This window comes from Diospyros lotus, chromosome 3 (genome assembly GCF_014633365.1).
Source record: "Diospyros lotus cultivar Yz01 chromosome 3, ASM1463336v1, whole genome shotgun sequence".
NCBI lineage: Eukaryota > Viridiplantae > Streptophyta > Magnoliopsida > Ericales > Ebenaceae > Diospyros > Diospyros lotus.
This window is the reverse complement of record NC_068340.1, coordinates 40748814-40766374: the sequence shown is the minus strand read 5'-3', so window position 1 is coordinate 40766374 and position 17561 is coordinate 40748814. Positions and strand designations below refer to the sequence as shown.

General features: G+C 33.3%; 2 protein-coding genes across 7 annotated transcripts in view; one reads left to right on the top strand and one right to left on the bottom strand.

The window, feature by feature from the left end:
* The window catches only part of LOC127796722 (uncharacterized), a 43330-nt gene that overhangs the window by 2801 nt on the left and 22968 nt on the right, over window positions 1-17561 (bottom strand). Inside the window, exons 1-7 of one of the 6 annotated variants that reach the window (XM_052329047.1) lie at window positions 5174-5261; window positions 4637-5021; window positions 2154-2265; window positions 1366-1478; window positions 1166-1288; window positions 906-1078; window positions 672-747 (exon numbers count right to left, since the gene is read on the bottom strand). The exons of 3 other annotated variants lie outside the window; for them this stretch is intronic. In XM_052329047.1, coding sequence (XP_052185007.1) covers window positions 672-747; window positions 906-1078; window positions 1166-1288; window positions 1366-1478; window positions 2154-2265; window positions 4637-4828 — 789 coding nt within the window. In that variant the 5' untranslated portion in view covers window positions 4829-5021; window positions 5174-5261. Of the gene's footprint in view, window positions 1-671; window positions 748-905; window positions 1079-1165; window positions 1289-1365; window positions 1479-2153; window positions 2266-4636; window positions 5262-17561 lie in introns of those variants that run through there. 2 more of the 6 variants (XM_052329045.1, XM_052329046.1) reach the window with 2 other exon arrangements.
* Window positions 15018-16655, top strand: LOC127796725 (uncharacterized). Its single transcript, XM_052329056.1, has 2 exons — window positions 15018-15417; window positions 15746-16655. The coding sequence occupies exons 1-2, from the start codon at window positions 15039-15041 to the stop codon at window positions 16528-16530; spliced, it is 1164 nt and encodes a 387-aa protein (XP_052185016.1). The 5' UTR covers window positions 15018-15038; the 3' UTR covers window positions 16531-16655.

Sequence of the window (17561 nt, the reverse complement as noted above, 5' to 3'; positions counted from 1 at the left end):
TAAGTTTCAAAAGCATTCAAAACTTTAAATTATCAGAACATTTCCCACCCCCACCCCTGCCCCTTCTTCCCTGGGACAGGGGGAACACAAAAGAAGTAAAAAATTATTAGAATAATAAATAAAAAAGGCAAGAATTCATTGAGCATTTATTTATCTTTTTAGCTGGGAGTTGATCGTTATCAACAAATAAGAGGAATAATGACAATCTACTTTTTGCAGGCATTCAAATAATTTTCCCCAACACAATTTGGAGTAGAAAGATTTTGAAGAAAATTTTCAATTTCTTCTCTCCCTTTTCAAATAAAATTATCATCAACATTAATACACATGCCAAGTACAAATCATTTTCTTTTCAAAGGGTAGAAATAGAAAAATAGATTGGGAATAACGCATCACAAAGTTGCAACCAGTCAGTCTCTAGTTTTAGGGTCGATGGCATATGGTGCTTCCCTGGAAAACAATATAATATTCCTGTTATTCTGGCATGTGCTGAAGGGATACATTGAAACTTCACAAGGACTTTCAGATTAATTGAACAATAATGATTACCCTGATATAGATATCAGGATTTAGACTTCGAAGCTTCACAAAGGAATTCAGATCAGTGGAACAATATGATTATCCTGATATAGATATTTGAATTTAGCTTCTCAAGTTAATGGGCAACTTACAAATAAGACATCGCTGATGCCAGACATTCCCAACTCATAAAAGAAGGAGACAAATGACATGCCTTTAAGTGTTGGACTGCATAGTAAAATGGAATGAAATTAATTTTGTGCATGTAGAAAACCATTAATATGCTGAGATCCTCTGGGTAAGAATATATATCCGCACAAAGGTCCAGCAACATTAGTTGGGATTGTATGTTAGAGGCATAGTTTAAGGTTTACAGATTAAAATACCTGCTTACAACAATAGTTGCAGCATATCTCATTGAATTATATCGTTCCTCAATGATCTTCAATATCTTGTGGAAGCCAGGCGAATTCTGGTCATTTCTTGGAGTTGGTTCAACTGTCTCAACCAGAAAAACATACATGTAAAGTGGAGCACAGACCAACAGAGCTATTGAAACCTGAAATGAAAAGGCTCTAAGAGCATTAGCAAGATGAGATGATCCAATATCTACATAAGAAATTACTGTGGTTACAGCTATGTATACCTCAAAAATGCAACTTTCAGGAAGAAAACGTGCTAAGATATTTCCTATTACATCTGATGCAGAAAAGAGACCAGTAAACCAACTGAACATTGCAGCTCTCTTGGTTTCATTGACAACATCTGCCTGCCAGAGAAAGGGAAAATGTGACTTAAATGATTCCCAGTTGAATTTTAAATCAACAGCACAGGAAAAAGCCTTACCACATAAGCAACAGAAATGCAGAAAATGCTCCCTTGACTTATTATGTATGAAATTGCACGAAGCACATAATATGCATAAACAGAGGCCCTTGTCTCACTGATAGCAAGCAATGCTGAAATAGTAACATGGGAAAGCAAGTGAAATGAATATTGTGATTGTTGTGGTAATTTGTACAACGTGAAAGAAATGTCCATTATCATAAATGCATAACAATAAGAACATTTCTCTCCATATTAAAAAAATATATATTGCAGATCATTTCAGACACATTCTGTCAAAGTCATAAAATTCAGCCGGTTGAATTAATGATAGTCAAGAAAAGATTTAAAGCACATAAAACGTTTAATGAATGGAGTACCTATATCTGTTAGAGAAAGGAGTTCAGTCATCTAGGCCACATCAGTCAATTATCTCATGCTAAAATCATGCTTCAGGAGTCCTTTTAATTAGAGGCTGAACATGTATCAACTTAAATAAAAAAAACACTTTTACTTGATTGATTTTGAGTTAATTTTTAGAACCAAGGATTATCTATGTGAGAGGTTTGGGGACTTCTGTGATGGATCAATTGTATCTTAATTTCTTCTTTACGGATCCTTCATCTGTTTGAATATCACAATTCTCCAAGATCAATACTGAAAAATTAAAAAGGAGACAACTAGCCAGCATTTAACTTTCAAGCATGTTTGAATGGAAATCTCACAACTATAATGAGAAACAATATCAAATGCACTTGGATTTCTTTGACATGTAGGTTCTGTTCAATGGATAATCAAAGTAAACATACCGAAAGGGACAATAGTTGTAGATACAGTAAAAATGAGCAGCGGTTTACGCCCATACTCGTCTGCAAGTTGGCCCAGGACTGGAAGCACCACCATCTTGAAAATACCTACAACCTGCACGTGGAAAGAAAAGCATGATCTTTGATAACATTCAGTCACGAAATATGAAACCAAAAAGACAACAGTCAAGAACTAATTTATGACCACCTCATTATTAATTACACGCAACAAGATTTTAGAATTCAATAAATAATATGCCACAAATGTGTTTTCCTGTGCCCCAGTCAGGGTTTGACCAGGCTTTTCTGCAGTGAAGTTTGGCAGACAACCAATTCATTTTCATAGTTTCAAACTGTACAAATTATGCCAATAACTTTGCAGTGATCCAATGTAATCAAAACTAAAACTTTAAAGCACGAAATTTATTCATAAAAATTAAAACTGATTGATCAAATTGGTATGGTCTGCAACAACCAAAAATTTGAATAAGCTTCATGGTTCTGTCTGTTCTATTCATAGTAAGATCTCTTCAATTGCTAATCAATGAGCAATAAAATTGTTACCAATACAAGGAGAAACTTCTTTTCACAGCTAATCATTCCCTGGCTATTGAAATTTGATAACATAGAAATTGCCTTCTGAGTTTGACGGTGTACTACATAATTTCCCAACTACTTTTAGATAATGAGATTTGGTCATTTTCTTTTCCTTTGAAAAGACAGGAGGGTCAATTTAATAATCTGAAAACTGTTAACAAGATCACTTAGTTGATGTCAGAATGGTTAATCCAACAGAAAAGCATCAGGAAATAACTACGAATGGGCAAAGTAATGGATGATTGTTTGCAACGACAGTGGAGTAAATGCATCCTGCCTTGGATGTCATATTCATAATGTTAAATGGTACTCCACCAACTTAACAATAACATGATAATCATTAGTTTAATAATTGGCACCTACCAAACTTGCAAAAACAATCTTAGTTTTATATATTAACATTTGCAAGCTGTACTAGGAAATTAGTAAAAGTGACCATTCCATGAATAATATCATCCATGCATTCACGTTTCAACCTACAATACCTATATTTTCTCCCCTTCCTTGTACATATTGCAGAATTAGTTTATTTTCAAAAACAAGGAAATCACCACTTTAACAGCAAGGATGGGAAATTTCCAAATGAATAACGTGTTTTCTCATAAGTAGTTTGGTATTTAGAAAATTTCCGACCACCTTAGTAACTAAGTTAAATTTGAGGCCTTTCTAAAATATTTTAACAACATCAAAGCATTACCAGAACTATTTAACTGATGCGAAAACTACTTAAAATTTCAAATTTATCAGCTCTCCCGTTTATCACGATGAAGCTCTGGGCCCATCTCAATCAATGCCATCTTTAGCCTTCAATTTTTATTATTTACTTGTTTAGTCCATGTATTAGATTTTCCCAAAATGGAAGTGTGGTTCTACTCAAGGCCTATGGCTTTTTTTATTTTTTTTACATGTCCAGTTATTTTTAATTGTGTCATCATTAAACCACTGCAAAATCTGAGTTCACCACTTTGTTTCTTGATAATCATATTTTCCTTTTCTATTTCATCCTATTTTCAACAAAGTTTGGCATTGCTACAAAGTACAAACTACTAAATTATACAATTCAGAGATAAGAAAATAAGACAAAATCAAAGTAAGATAGAAATGGCAGAAGCAAATAAGCCAATTGGAAAATGACTTGCCATATCATTTAATTAAATAAATATCCTACCTACTAGTCAAACACAAAATGGTCCACAAATTTAATGATGACATGATAGTTCAGTAGTGTAATATCTGATATCTGGCAACCATGCTAAGTAAAATCTTCCGTTCACACTATCAAAAGGCAAATAAACAGTTGCTATGGCATCAGTAGAACCCATGTCTCTCTCCTTCATTGTACATCTTCAAAAGGTGTTTTATTTAAACTTTGGCTTATTTTTCGGAACAAGAAATTGCCCCTCAATAGCAGATAAGTTTACGAGGGCCTCTTATTGATCCCCAGCTATGGATAATCATACTAAAATTTTTCGCAGGCCTCTATATCTATACATATATACACATATATTGCAGTACTCCTCAGTAGTTAATCTCCATTCCCAATTGCACAACCTTGCTAATACTACTTGCTACCTCATCTCCATCAATAAAAAGTTCCATCTCAGAAACAGGGTGGATGAATTGTTCATTTTCCGATGGCTTGGATTTGTGCACTCGGTGATCTCTTTGAGAACTATGACTTCAATTAACTTCTCGACTGTAATGAAACTACAAACACCAATAATATTCTCAGGAGCGACCAGTCTCCACTTACATTAAGAATATTGTTGGCCAACAAACGAGATGTAGAAGGACGTCGAACTAGGATCAAGAAGAAGCGCATTTGGCCAGTGTGTGTGTGTGTGTGTGTGTGTGTATGTGTGTGTGTGTGAGAGAGAGAGAGAGAGTACCGTTTGCTGGAGGCCGTTGATGTAAATGACTTCAGAGCAGGTGGACTGGCCGGGACAGAGAGCTCTGGTGGTGACATCGACGAGCACCGAAACAGTCATCTCCTCGGCGATCCAGTGGACGCACAGCGGCAAGAGCAGGTGAACCAGAGGCCTCAGCTCTCTCACACTACTCCCCCACTCCATCTTCCCCATTCCTCTCTCTCTCTCTCTCCCTCCCTCCCTCCCTCCCCGGAACCAAAGATTAAAATGCAATTGGCGACAGTATATATATATATATTATATAGTTCTGATCAAACAAACCTGAACACATCGCTGCTCGATTTGATAGCTATTTCGAGTTCTGATCTCTTCAGGAACAGCCCAAACAATACGTCATGGCAACTGCCTGTATCGATAAGAGTAAGAGAAAGAGAGAGAGAGAGAGAGAGAGAGAGAGAGAGCGCGAGGGAGAGAGTAAATGAAACGATAAGTTAGGCGGGGGAAGGAGAGAGGAATGGAAGATGATGAGATAACTCCTGCGAAAGCACAGTCTCGCACTTGTGGTTCTCGTGTCAAGTACCCGCTTCATCCTCCCCGCGCCGTTGCGGTGTCCATCCGTCTACGTTCTTAGAGCATCTCCAAAACCAGTTGCTATTTTTGGTGTTAAATTATTAATTTATAATCTTAAATAGTATTATGTCACCTCTAAATTAGACATCGACTCCAATGATAGATTATAAATAGAGATATCATTTTAATATTTTTTATTAAAAAATATAATTAAAATTTCAAATTTTTATAATAAAAACAAAAATATTATATATAAAATTGATAATTAATTAACAAAAATAAACACAAATATATATATAATTTATTTGTAGAACGAGAACTTTCCTCCCCTTTGCGCCTCTCTCTCTTGCCTCTTTCCCTTCGACGGCTCGCCTATACTTGTTGCTGCCTTCGCCCTCACTTGGTCGTTCCTCGCTACTCGTCTTCGCTAGTTGCTGCCTTGCACTCACTGGTCGTTGCCTCGCCCTTACTACTCGCCTTCGCCACTTGTTGCTTCTCTCGAGTCTTCTCGCTCCGTTGCTCGCAACCTCTACCCTTAATCGCTTGCTGCCTCTCTAGCTCTCTCTCGCTCCGTCTCGCCTCGCTTGCTAAATCCATATTTCAAGTAATATATGTATATATAGAAGTTGAAATATAACCGTTGGATTTATCGTTGGAAAATGCAACATCTCTCCATTTTTCTTTCTTCAGGGGTTGGAAAATGGCACCACAAGAAGGTTGTTGTCATTTTACAACTCCATATGTCACTCCCGTTGGAGTGGAAATTTTTTAATCTGGAGTGTCATTTCGACAATTACGAGAATGGTACCCCGGATGGCTACTCTTGTTCTTAGGTTTCAGTTTTATATTAATTCTAGACGATTTATTCATCACCAAATTTATATTTATATTTTTATATAATTATCTAATTTTTTGTTATTTTAATTATACCTCTAAAATTATATTTTTAATTCTTATATTTTGATTTTTTTTTGTAATAAGCTAAATTTTTTATTGTTTTGATTATACCCTTAAATCTGCATTTTTAAGTCAATTTACCCTTATACTTTGATCTGAATAAAATATAATATGTATTTTATTATCTTATTTTATTTTTTTTTATTCATGAAAATATTGGGGTTGAATTGATTCAAAAATATTGATTTAGAGTATAATCGAAATAATAAAAATTTTGACTTACCTCATAGAAAAAAGTTAAAATATAATGGTTAAATTAAGTCAAAAATTAAGTTCAAGAATGTAATTAAAATAATAAAAATTTGAATAATTACATGAGACAAAAATATGAATTTGGCCATTTAATCATCATCGAGTTTGTAAATTTAAATATAAAATCGATCCAATCAACCCACTTAGTTTAGGTTAGGTTTTAATTTTAAAATATATTTAATAATATTAAAATTTTATAACATAAATTTTTAAAAAAATCAAATCGATCTAGTCAAATTGGTTTGATTCAATTTTATTCTTGAACTTCTTCCACCATTGTAGATATATTATATTGAATATTTTTTTCTTTTTACGCATATTTGTGCACTAGTTTGTACAAAAACAAAAAAAATAAAAAATAATAATATTTTTTTAAAAAAAATTAAAAACAAAAATGTTAGAGGAATGCATAAAAAAAAAATATAAAGGTGTTTATATAAATATAATCCAATGCGGGCTAGCAAGGGTGTGTGTGGGATGGGGCCACGCTTGCCCTCTTGCATTTGCCCGTGCCGAGCAAATATTATGTTGCTCAATATAAATAACACAACATTTTCCTCAAATATAAACATAAATTTTATTATTTATTTAAGTAAATATAAATATAAATTATCTATATTTTTTATGATCGCCAAAATAGTAGAAATAAAACTGCTTTCGTCTTTAATATAATCGTGGAATAAAAATGTATTTTCAAATTTGAAACACATTTTTAATATTTTTTTAATATTATGAAACGATCCAAAAACATTTCTAACATTACGAAAACGGTCCAAAAATATTTTTTTTGATATTGCTTGACATCTTGAGATAAAAAAACGTTTTGAAAACCTCACAATTTCGAAGTTCTTGTGCATGAGAGCTTGTGCATTACCTCTCAATATTAAGTCTTAAAAAATTTCAAAGTGGTCTCCAAAATGTAAAATAAATTTTAAATGAAATAAAGTGATACTGGAATAACATATTCAAGGTGGACTACAAGCTTTAAAGAGCGTAAGACAATCCGGTTAAACATTATCTATGATCAGAAAACCCTCAAGTTTCTCGCATTACAAAATATATATATATATATAGGGGTATTAGTACGAAAAATTCAAATCTTTTTACGTTTTTACAATTTTATCCAAAAATTTTAATTTTAACAATGAGGTCCCGATTTAATCAATTAGTTACAATTTTATTTACAATCAAAATCCGATTCGAGATGCGTTCAAGACCCGTTGAAGTGGCATGCCACCTGACATTTTCAAACATTTTGAGTAAGCACCAAATGCACACGTGTAAAAAAATAAAAACTAAAATAATGTTAAATATAAATATATGTTATATATATATATATGTGTGTGTGTGCGCGCATGCGTGTGTTGTAGATATATTTACAAAGGCAGGCAGGCGAAGAACGAGGAAGACGACAATGCTAGGTTGGAAGCGACGACCGATCTAAAAATTGGAGGTGGCGATGGAGGCCAATTTAGAAAAAGGTCGAATATGGAAGATTGATGGCCAATCGTTGATGTCGATGGGGCCAGCTTAAGCGATCGATGGCGATGGCGATGGCGAGACAGCCAGCAAAAGACGTCATCGACCGGCAAGAACAAAAGGCTATTGGTTGCTTTCTATGAGGTGGCCTTGAGTAGGAGGAAGCCCAGATTGATGGTCGATCCAGTTTTCAGATCAATCATCGTCGTCGTGAGCAAGAGAAAGCCCAGATCGATCATTATCGTCGTCATTCATCGTTCTCCGTCGTAGTTGTCACACTCTTTCTTCATAATCGTTACCGTCCTTCGCTTGTTTCCTTCTCTCTGTGCATATATATATATATATATAATATCATTTTACCATATATATATATATTTATATATAGTTAAGATGAGGGTTAAGGTTAGGATTGTTACTTAAAAGAGAGTATAAAAAGGGAAATAAAGAAATAGAACGTGTTGGCCTTCGATTCCGTGTGGCCGCGTCAGCTGTGACCTAACGTGCGATTGGCCGGTGAATCGCGTTGACCCACCAGCAGCCACCACTCGTTTACGTAACGTGGAAGTGACTTTAACGGATTAAACAATTTATAGGTTTTTTGTTATAATTTTTAAAATTTATATATATATACATATTTTTTTTTAAAACCCGAAATATTGATTAATCCAATTAGTTCATGCAAATTACTCTTGTCACATGAGGCTAAACCTATATTTTTTTTTATATATTTTTATGTTTATTTTATATAATTATTTAATTTTTTTATTATTTTAATTATATCACTAAATAGTAGTGGAGTCACAACATTAGGTGGGGGACAAAAATGTCAAATTTATATACTAATTTTTTTTATAACACACCAAATGTGGATTTGTCTCTTTGTCTTCCTAAACTATTAGAAAACTTATTTTTTCAATTTTTTCTATCGAAACAATATCTATCTTCTATCTCATCCTTTTTTTTCTTTTTTATCCCAATTCTCTCTCCCATATTAATTGGTAATATTTAATTATCTCTTATTTTCTTATTTCAAGATGAACAAATATTAGAAAGCAAAATAATTTATATGCACAACATCAAAGGCCAAGAGTAATTTTAGAAGTTGAGGGAGGGGGGAGAGGGGGAATTGCCCACCCTCAAACATATATTGGATATATATTTTTGAGTTAATTTAATTACTATACTTTAACCTTTTTTTGTGTGGTAAGTTGAATTTTTCATTATTTCGATTACACTCTTAAACATGTATTTTCAAGTCTATTTAACCAATGTACTCTGATTTTAATAGAGTATAACATTTACTTTGTTATCTACTTTTATTTTTTTTATTTATATAAAAAAATAGAGATTAAATTGACTAAAAAATATGAGTTTAACGGTGTAATTGAAATAACAAAAAATTCATGTTACCATACAAAAAAAGATCAAAATACAAGAGTTAAATTAATTCAAAATTAGGCTAAGAGATATAGTCAAAATAACAAAAAATTGAATAACTACAAACATAAAAATAAAAAAACCTGTAAAAATACAAAAACAAAATATAGGAATTTGGCCATCCACATCACATGAGTCAATTAAAACCACACAACATGGTAGGCAAATCTCCGTACCAACCAAAAGAGGTAAGTAGTACCTAGAGCGACCTCGTCACATAGTATATGGGTAGAACACCACAAATGACATGCATGACCATACAAACTTTACCATGCATCATGTTGAGTTCGATATTTGAGAATTCAATTTAAAAATATTTTTTTCACAAATTATCAATTAGACTCAAATTTGTACCAAATAATCTCAAAATTATGATAAAGACTAATTTAATTTAAATTTAAAATTATATATATATTTTTTGTAACATGGGAAACTCGAAAGGTTCCTCGACCATAGTCAACTTTCATCCCGAACTTATTTCATTTTCTTTAAAACCTTCGATCTGCCTGTTTCGTGGGTCTAGGTGAAAGAATAGGTTCGCTATGAGTCGAATGGGACCTGATTTATTGGATAAACACAATTGATTGTGCATTTTCATACGAAAATAAAATCAAACTCACGATCTCATAATATTACAAGCTTCCAAACGCATGGGGTGAGACATCTACGCTACTTGAGGACTTGATTGTTGGTCCATTAGGTAATAGCCACTCAAGAGAGGGTGAATTAAGTGATAAAAAATATTTTTTCTTATTTAATTATTTTATTTGTGAGATTATTTATTCAATCTTATGTTATATCTATGTTGCTGCAATCAACAACACAAATGTCAAGGTAATAAATAATAAACACAGTAATATATAGTGGTTCGGTGTATCACAAACACTTAATCCACTCTTCCAAGATTTCAACTACTTTTGGGGTTCTGCTAAACCAATCAATGCCAAGGTTTTCCTTAGTTTACTTTGGAAACTACACACAAACACCTAGATTTTTATCGGATCTAGGAAACCGAAACAAACTATACAAGAGTTTAAAGATTACAGAGATCATTTTCATAGGGACACAAATAAACCATGAAATCAAAATATTACAAGGCAATAGTAAAATAATAATTGATTATACCATTAGTTTATGGAGATGAAAAAGAATCACTTTTTAGCGCTTCAATCTCTGATTGCCATAGGCTTGATATTGATTGAGCAATAGGGCACGCAAGCCTTGCAAATATTGGATGTAACAATGAGGACTTTGGAAATTCTTTTGACAGCTTTTGGAATGGTTAGAATGTAATTGGGGAGCCTTCAATCCACGCTTAACTCGTTTCTATACTCATTAAGGCGACTTGTTTTTCTTTTAAATTTTTTTATGTTAGACTCGAGTAGTCAACTAAGCTAAATCTTTAGTTGACTAATGCTGAATCTTTAGTCGATTAAGCTAAATTTGGAGTCAATTTATCTGGATCTAGTGTTAACTTATGGGGAGGTTTAGTCGATTGATTAAAGAACACTTTTCGGCCAAGTTGACTAATGCTGCAAGAGAGAAAACACTTATGCAGGTATGTTCTCTGCTAAGTCGACTAACGCCATGGGCTTAGTTGACTAATGATCCAAATATGCAGAAAATGAATTTGCTCCATTAAATCATATTTGCAAAACGGTTTTACTAAATAAATAAAAATACTTTATTGAAATTAAAGTCATAAAAAATATTAAAAATAAAATTAGAGATTAATTATTTGTACATAAGTCAAGATTGATTTTTTGTTAATTATCGAAACTCCAAAAATTAATTAAATATGTCAAGTGGGCTGAACATTGATAACAATTATATGTTAGGACTTGAGGTGAATGACTAATCTTTTTTCTACAAAAATTATTAAAATTAGGACAAATTATTTAAAAAATATTAAAATTTTAAATTTACTATAATTTGAGAATAAACTTTTAATTTATATAATAAATTGAAAGCGATCGTGGGGGCCACAGCCAAATGGAATTGAATGGAGCACATTGGACCGTACAAGAATCTGCAATGTGCGTACAAAGGCATATTTTGTACTACAACAAACCCCAAAAACACAAAAATAGTACAAAATGCTTCAATCTATTTGATTTTAAAAAATAATATTATTACAAAAATTTTAAAATAATATTACCAAAAAATATTTTTCAAAATAATATTCTAACTCATGTTAGGTTTAACTTTAAATTATTCGTGATATGATTTGAAAATTCACAATAATAAGATTTTATTAAATCTAAGTTGCTGTTAATTCAATCTCAATTTTTTTTTCTTACAATCACTTGAATCAACTAGCAAACACATTGTAAATTGAATTGTCTGGGATACCTCTAAAATTGTCGTACGATACTTAAGTCAGACAATAAAAAAAAATAGAATATACATAGTCCGGTGTCAGAATAAATCGAATATTTATAATATTAATTTCTCTTGTATATATAGATTTATTTTCTTATCCACGTCGGATTTGTCTAATGAGGGCATTCAAAGGGGGTTATTTGGGGGAGAAAAGAGGTGGGGCCCATGCTCTCCTCTCATTTTGTCTATATTGAGAAAATATTATGTTGTCAGACGCTGATAATAAAACATTCTCGCTTATATATATACATCTCGTAAGTTGTGATCATTACAGAGTTACCCCTTATATTTTGTTATGTAGCACCTTTTCCTTGAAGTATATTAAGGTCTTATTTGAATAATTGATATTGGAGATGATAATGAAAATTAAGAAAAATGTTTTAGACTCAGAATCTATTTTATATATCAAAACAAATAACTCCATAATTTTTGGAATTAAAATAATTCAAGCAAAAAAAAAAAGAGAAAGAAACTATTGTACTTATTTTTTACTATTAAAAATAATTTAACTAAAAAATTGAAAACTAGTTTTGAGATTATTTAGAGAACTGTATCAAATTTCATTTACAACATAAACCCTAGAAATGGGTAGTTAAAATGGTGTGTGTGTGTATTGGAGTTGTTAGCTGAGTGGTTGGCATAAATTAAATACTAAGGCTGCGTTTTTTTTGCTGTTTTGAAGTTATTTTTAGTTTTTGACTTTCTAAAATAATGAAAATGCGTTCTTTTTACTATTTTTAAAAATATATTTTTGAAAACAAAAAGAAAATTGTAAAGAAAACTCAAAACAACAAAAAATTATTTTAAGTGTTTTTATCCAAAACAAACTATAAACTCAAAACACATTTATTTATTCATATTTTATTATTATAATTGAAAAAATATTACAAAATTCATTAAATTTAAAATGCATATATTTTTTTAATAATTTATTAACATTAAATATTTTTAATTTATTGAATAATCAAATTTATTGAATAAAATATCATTACAAAATTATTTTCAAAATTTCAAAGAGTACGTGTTTTTTAATTTTCTGTTTTGAGAAATAGTTTTTTAAAATAACAAAGAGTACGCATTTTTAATTTTCTAAAAATAGACTACCAAAACAGAAAATTAAAAATGAATTCAAAACTCAAAACTAAAAATTAAAAAGCAAAGAGAACACAGCCTAAGTTATGATTTCTTGGGTGTGTTAATTGAGACAAGGTGAGAAGAATGTAAGTTTGGTTTACTCAAATTAATTGAATTGATTAAACTTTAAAACAATATTGTTTTGATGTTTATAAAACGATATCGTTTTTTTTCAATTTTGTGATTTTTCTATCGGTTACTTCAGTTTTTTTTTTTTTACATTTTTTTTATTTAATCGGTTCGGTTCGATTTATACGGTTTGGTTTCAATTTTTTCGATTATCGATTAATTAGATTTTTTGGATTAATCAGTCGGTTTAGTTCAATTTTGATCATCTGTTCGATTTAATTGATTAGTGAATTTCGATCCATTCGGTAATTGAATCGACCATTTGCACACCCCTAAATACAAGATCCTAGAAGGGCCAAAAAACTAATAGATTTTTGATAAAGAATAAATAAATATAAGTGAAAATTTTATGGTGTTTTTTTTGAGATTTTTTTAAATTAGTTATCACCCTTAATCTCCATCACCGACAACTTGTGCGAACATTTTCTATGACCACATTGCAAAGGCCAAGTCGCCATATGGGTTGAAACTTTTTGAATCACATAGAGATAAAAAAAAAAAAGAGGTAAAGTGTTTCCATAGAGGCTTTTCTCGCTTGAGGTCGACTAGAATAGTAGGGGAAGATGAGAGAGAAAGATAGAGTAAGAGAGTCGAGAGAAAGAAAGTGAGAGTAAGAGAAAGAGAGAAAAATAAATATAAATTTAAGGCTAAAATGATGAATTCACTTGGGTGGTGTTTTTTAATTAAGATATAGACCGAAAAAAATGAGATATAAAAAGTATTCTGAACAAAAGTATTTTTTATTAAATTTATCTAGAAAGAAATTATGTGATTTCTTATATTAAACTTTCTAAATAAATTTATCTCTCCCCCTTATTCGGATAAGTTATCTTGGATTTTACAGATAAATTATCTGTAAGATCCAAAATAACTTATCTTGATGCAACCTTATCTTACTCATTTTAATAAATGTTACATTGACTTATTATTAACAGGTAAGGAAAAACAAAAGTTCGATTTACTCAAACTAACCAAACCAAATTGACTGAACATGTCGGTTCGGTTCGATTTTTTTTTTCTTGCATCGGTTTGGTTCGGTTATTTTTTTTTTTTCAAAAGTTTGATTTTCAATTTTTTGGTTAAAATAATTGAATTAACCAAACCAATCGAACTTTAAAATGATGTTATTTTGATGTTTATAAAATGAGTCCATTTTTTTCGATTTTGTGTGTTTTCTATCAATTATTTCGATTTTCTTTGATTTTTTTGTATTTCTTCGATTTAATTGGTTCGGTTCGATTTATATAATTTGGGTTTGATTTTTTTGATTATCAATTAATTTAATTTTTTAAATTAATTGGGCAGTATGATTCAATTTTGCTCTCCAATTTAATTTAATTAGTTAGTAAATTTCAATTGATTCGATAACCGAACTAACCTTCTACACACTTCTACTTAGAGCTGGCAAATGGGTTAGGCTACCCATGGGCCCGCCTCCCAACCCAACCCAGCCCCCCTCCCCCAGGAATGCAAGGCCGTGCCAAGCCAATACTTTGTGGCCCGTGACCTGGTCTGACCCACAAAAAATAGGGTAGTGACAAAAATAGGGGTAGCCCACCAAAATGGCCCGGCCCAGCCCACCTTGGCCTGTTTATTAAGGGTCACAGGGTCATGCTGGGTCCCCATTTCCCATTACCCGACCTGCTTCCCTTGCAGGTCAAATTCGGTCCGATCCGCATATTTTCCAACTCTATTGCCACTAACAGCAAGAAAGTTGGGTGACATTTTTAAAAGTACATGAATAGTCAATCCTTTCTCGCTAAGTCCCGAAACTCCCACATGAAATTTACTTTAATCATAAAATTTGTAACTACTTTCGATACAAATCACAAATTCTAATTTCGCGTAAGGCATGACATTTCGTATTGAAACAATCAAAGAGAATGATCACAAGCTTCATCACCATAGCTGGCTAAAAATTTAAAAGAAAAGCCCTTTTTTCACAAAATCTTCACTAAGATCTTAACCATAACCAAAGCAAATTCAAACTTTAACTGTAACAGTGACACAAATTCAAAGCAACCAATGGAGCACTAAACTTGTGTTCTTCCGCTGTAGAGCTGCTGATAATACGCAGGCATCCATGGAAACTGAAAACCTTCGTGAATGGCTCACATGGTTTATCCATCAACAGGAAGAGAATTACGGAACTATAACACAACAGGCTTCTACAAAAGGGTATAAACCCCAACTAATTGATAGCCATAACCAGCATCAGCCTGCAGCCATGGCTAAGTTGCCTGTTGTGAGTAGTGCTTTGATGATGATGAAGATGAAGTGGGTCTTGGTACTTTTCGTCCTCTGGTTCTCGTCGGCCTCCGCCCTGCCGCCGAAGGTCTTGCCCCGCCGCGTGAGGTGCAGAGAAGTTGGGTTTCCCAAGTGCTTCAAGATGTGGTACTTCTGCCCCTCTGCCTGCCGCTCAACCTGCTTGATGGACTGTGTCTCCTGCAAGCCTGTTTGCAGTAAGTCATCAATCCTCTTCTTAAATCATATAGAGTAATTAGAGTTTAGAATTTAGAGTTTAAAGTGTTGGGTAAACATTAAAATCGAACTGAATTGTTATTATTCAAATAGATTGATTTGATTTTATTTTTAATTATTTTAACCCATGACAACGAGTTTTGTTAGAGTCCTGTGAATAGACTCAATTAAATCTATCTAATATAATTAATTTGGGTCAAATTAATTATTAATTATATTATTTTATTTGTGAGGTTTGGAGAAGGTAACGGTAACTGACAGACAAGTACTCAAGCTAATGGCTACTTCAAATTGTTTCCCTGTAAACAGGTTGCGACTACCCTGGCGCGGTTTGCCAGGACCCTCGCTTCGTCGGCGGCGACGGCATCACCTTCTACTTCCACGGCAGGAAAGATCAAGATTTCTGCCTTCTTTCCGACGCCGACCTCCACATCAACGCCCACTTCATCGGCAAGCGAAACCCTAATCTCAAGCGAGACTTCACCTGGGTCCAATCCATCGGAGTGCTCTTCGGCATCCACAACCTCCTCGTCGCAGCCAAGCCGACGTCCACCTGGGACGACGCCGTCGACCGCCTCGACATCTCCTTTGACGGCGCCCCCATTCCCCTCCCCGCCGTCGACGGCGCCAAGTGGATGACCTCTCCGACGGCGCCAATCGTCTCCGTGACCCGAACGAGCGACGCGAACCGGGTCACAGTCGAAGTCGCGGAAGTTTTCAGGGTCAACGCCCAGGTGGTTCCGATTACAGCCGAAGAGTCGAGAATCCATGGCTACAACATCACCGACGAGGATTGCTTCGCCCATTTGGAGCTGGCTTTCAAGTTCTACAACCTCACAGACATGGTGGACGGAGTTATGGGCCAGACTTACCGCAGAGACTATGTGAGCAAGGTGAAGGTGAATTCGGTGATGCCGGTGATGGGCGGCGCCGGGAAGTTCTCGACTTCCGGCATCTTTGCGGCGGATTGTAAGGCGGCGAGGTTTGGCCAGCGCGTCGGCGGAGATTTGGGAAGCGGGCGCTCCGCCTCTGCGTATTCGACGGTGGTGTGCAAGAGTGGAGGAGAAGGGAATGGAGTGGTTTGCAAGAGATAAAAGAATCATTAATCAGAGTTAATCTGAAGTTTAGTGAATTGTAATAAAACAAAGCTTCATGTTTAAGGATGAAAATGTTATAGAAGCCATATGTATTTGAATAATAACTAAGCTTGTTGCGTGACTTTCGATATAGAATTCTATGGTAACATTGGATATAAATACTATCACTTAGATTTTGTATCATGCTCTCTTTAAATTGTACTACATCTCTTTCTTGTACTATCTTAGAAGTCTTCGTGATTTGCGCATGTGGTTACTTACTATCGTTTCCTATAATCATTATATAATATTTAGTATAAGATCCATCTATATGATTGAGTTCTATTGTTCGCGTCAGACAATGCAAGCAAAATGAGAGGTAATAGAGCCACGCAATGCAAGCAAAATGAGAGGCAAAAGGCGTGGCCCTATGGGGGTGTGAGACCCACACATCTTTTTTGCATTCTGCGTTAGGCAACATAACATGACTCTCAATCTAAATTTTTCCATTAGTCGTCTTTCAACTTTTTGATTCTAATTAGTTTAGTTCATAAATTTTTACGTGGCTCAAATTTATTTTTTAACTTTTCAAAATAATTGACCTTGCCCTCATAATGCTAATTTTTTTTTATTATTTTCCCTTGAAATACTAGTTTCTTTACTCAAATTCACATTTGAATTAAACTTATGAGAAAAGGTGAATTTGAGTTTTTCTTTAAAAAAAACATAAGTTAAATTGATCGAAATTGAAGAGTTTAGGGGCTAAATTAACTCTTTTTTTTACATCAATATATGTTGCAAAGACTTGACGACTTTTATAGTATTTATCCATTAATTATATGTCTAATGTGGCCCTCCATCTTTGTTCAAATTTGGAATCAATTGTGATAATAATCATAAAAACAAGACCGATCTCTAGATAAAAGGAGACTATAGTATGCAGATATATTCTTCATTATCTTTTGGTTCTACAACGACTTTGAGTGTGCGTTCTCTAGCCAATGGAATATAAAAGAGAGAAAGAAAGCAAATGAGTTAATGATAATGGT

What these genes read in the sequence shown, in the direction of transcription:
- LOC127796725 (XM_052329056.1), top strand. Translation starts at nt 15,039, where the DNA reads ATGGAAACTGAAAACCTTCGTGAATGGCTCACATGGTTTATCCATCAA. An exon ending in CTCCTGCAAGCCTGTTTGCA is followed by an intron (nt 15,418 to 15,745) that starts GTAAGTCATCAA and finishes CCCTGTAAACAG; the next exon opens with GTTGCGACTACCCTGGCGCG.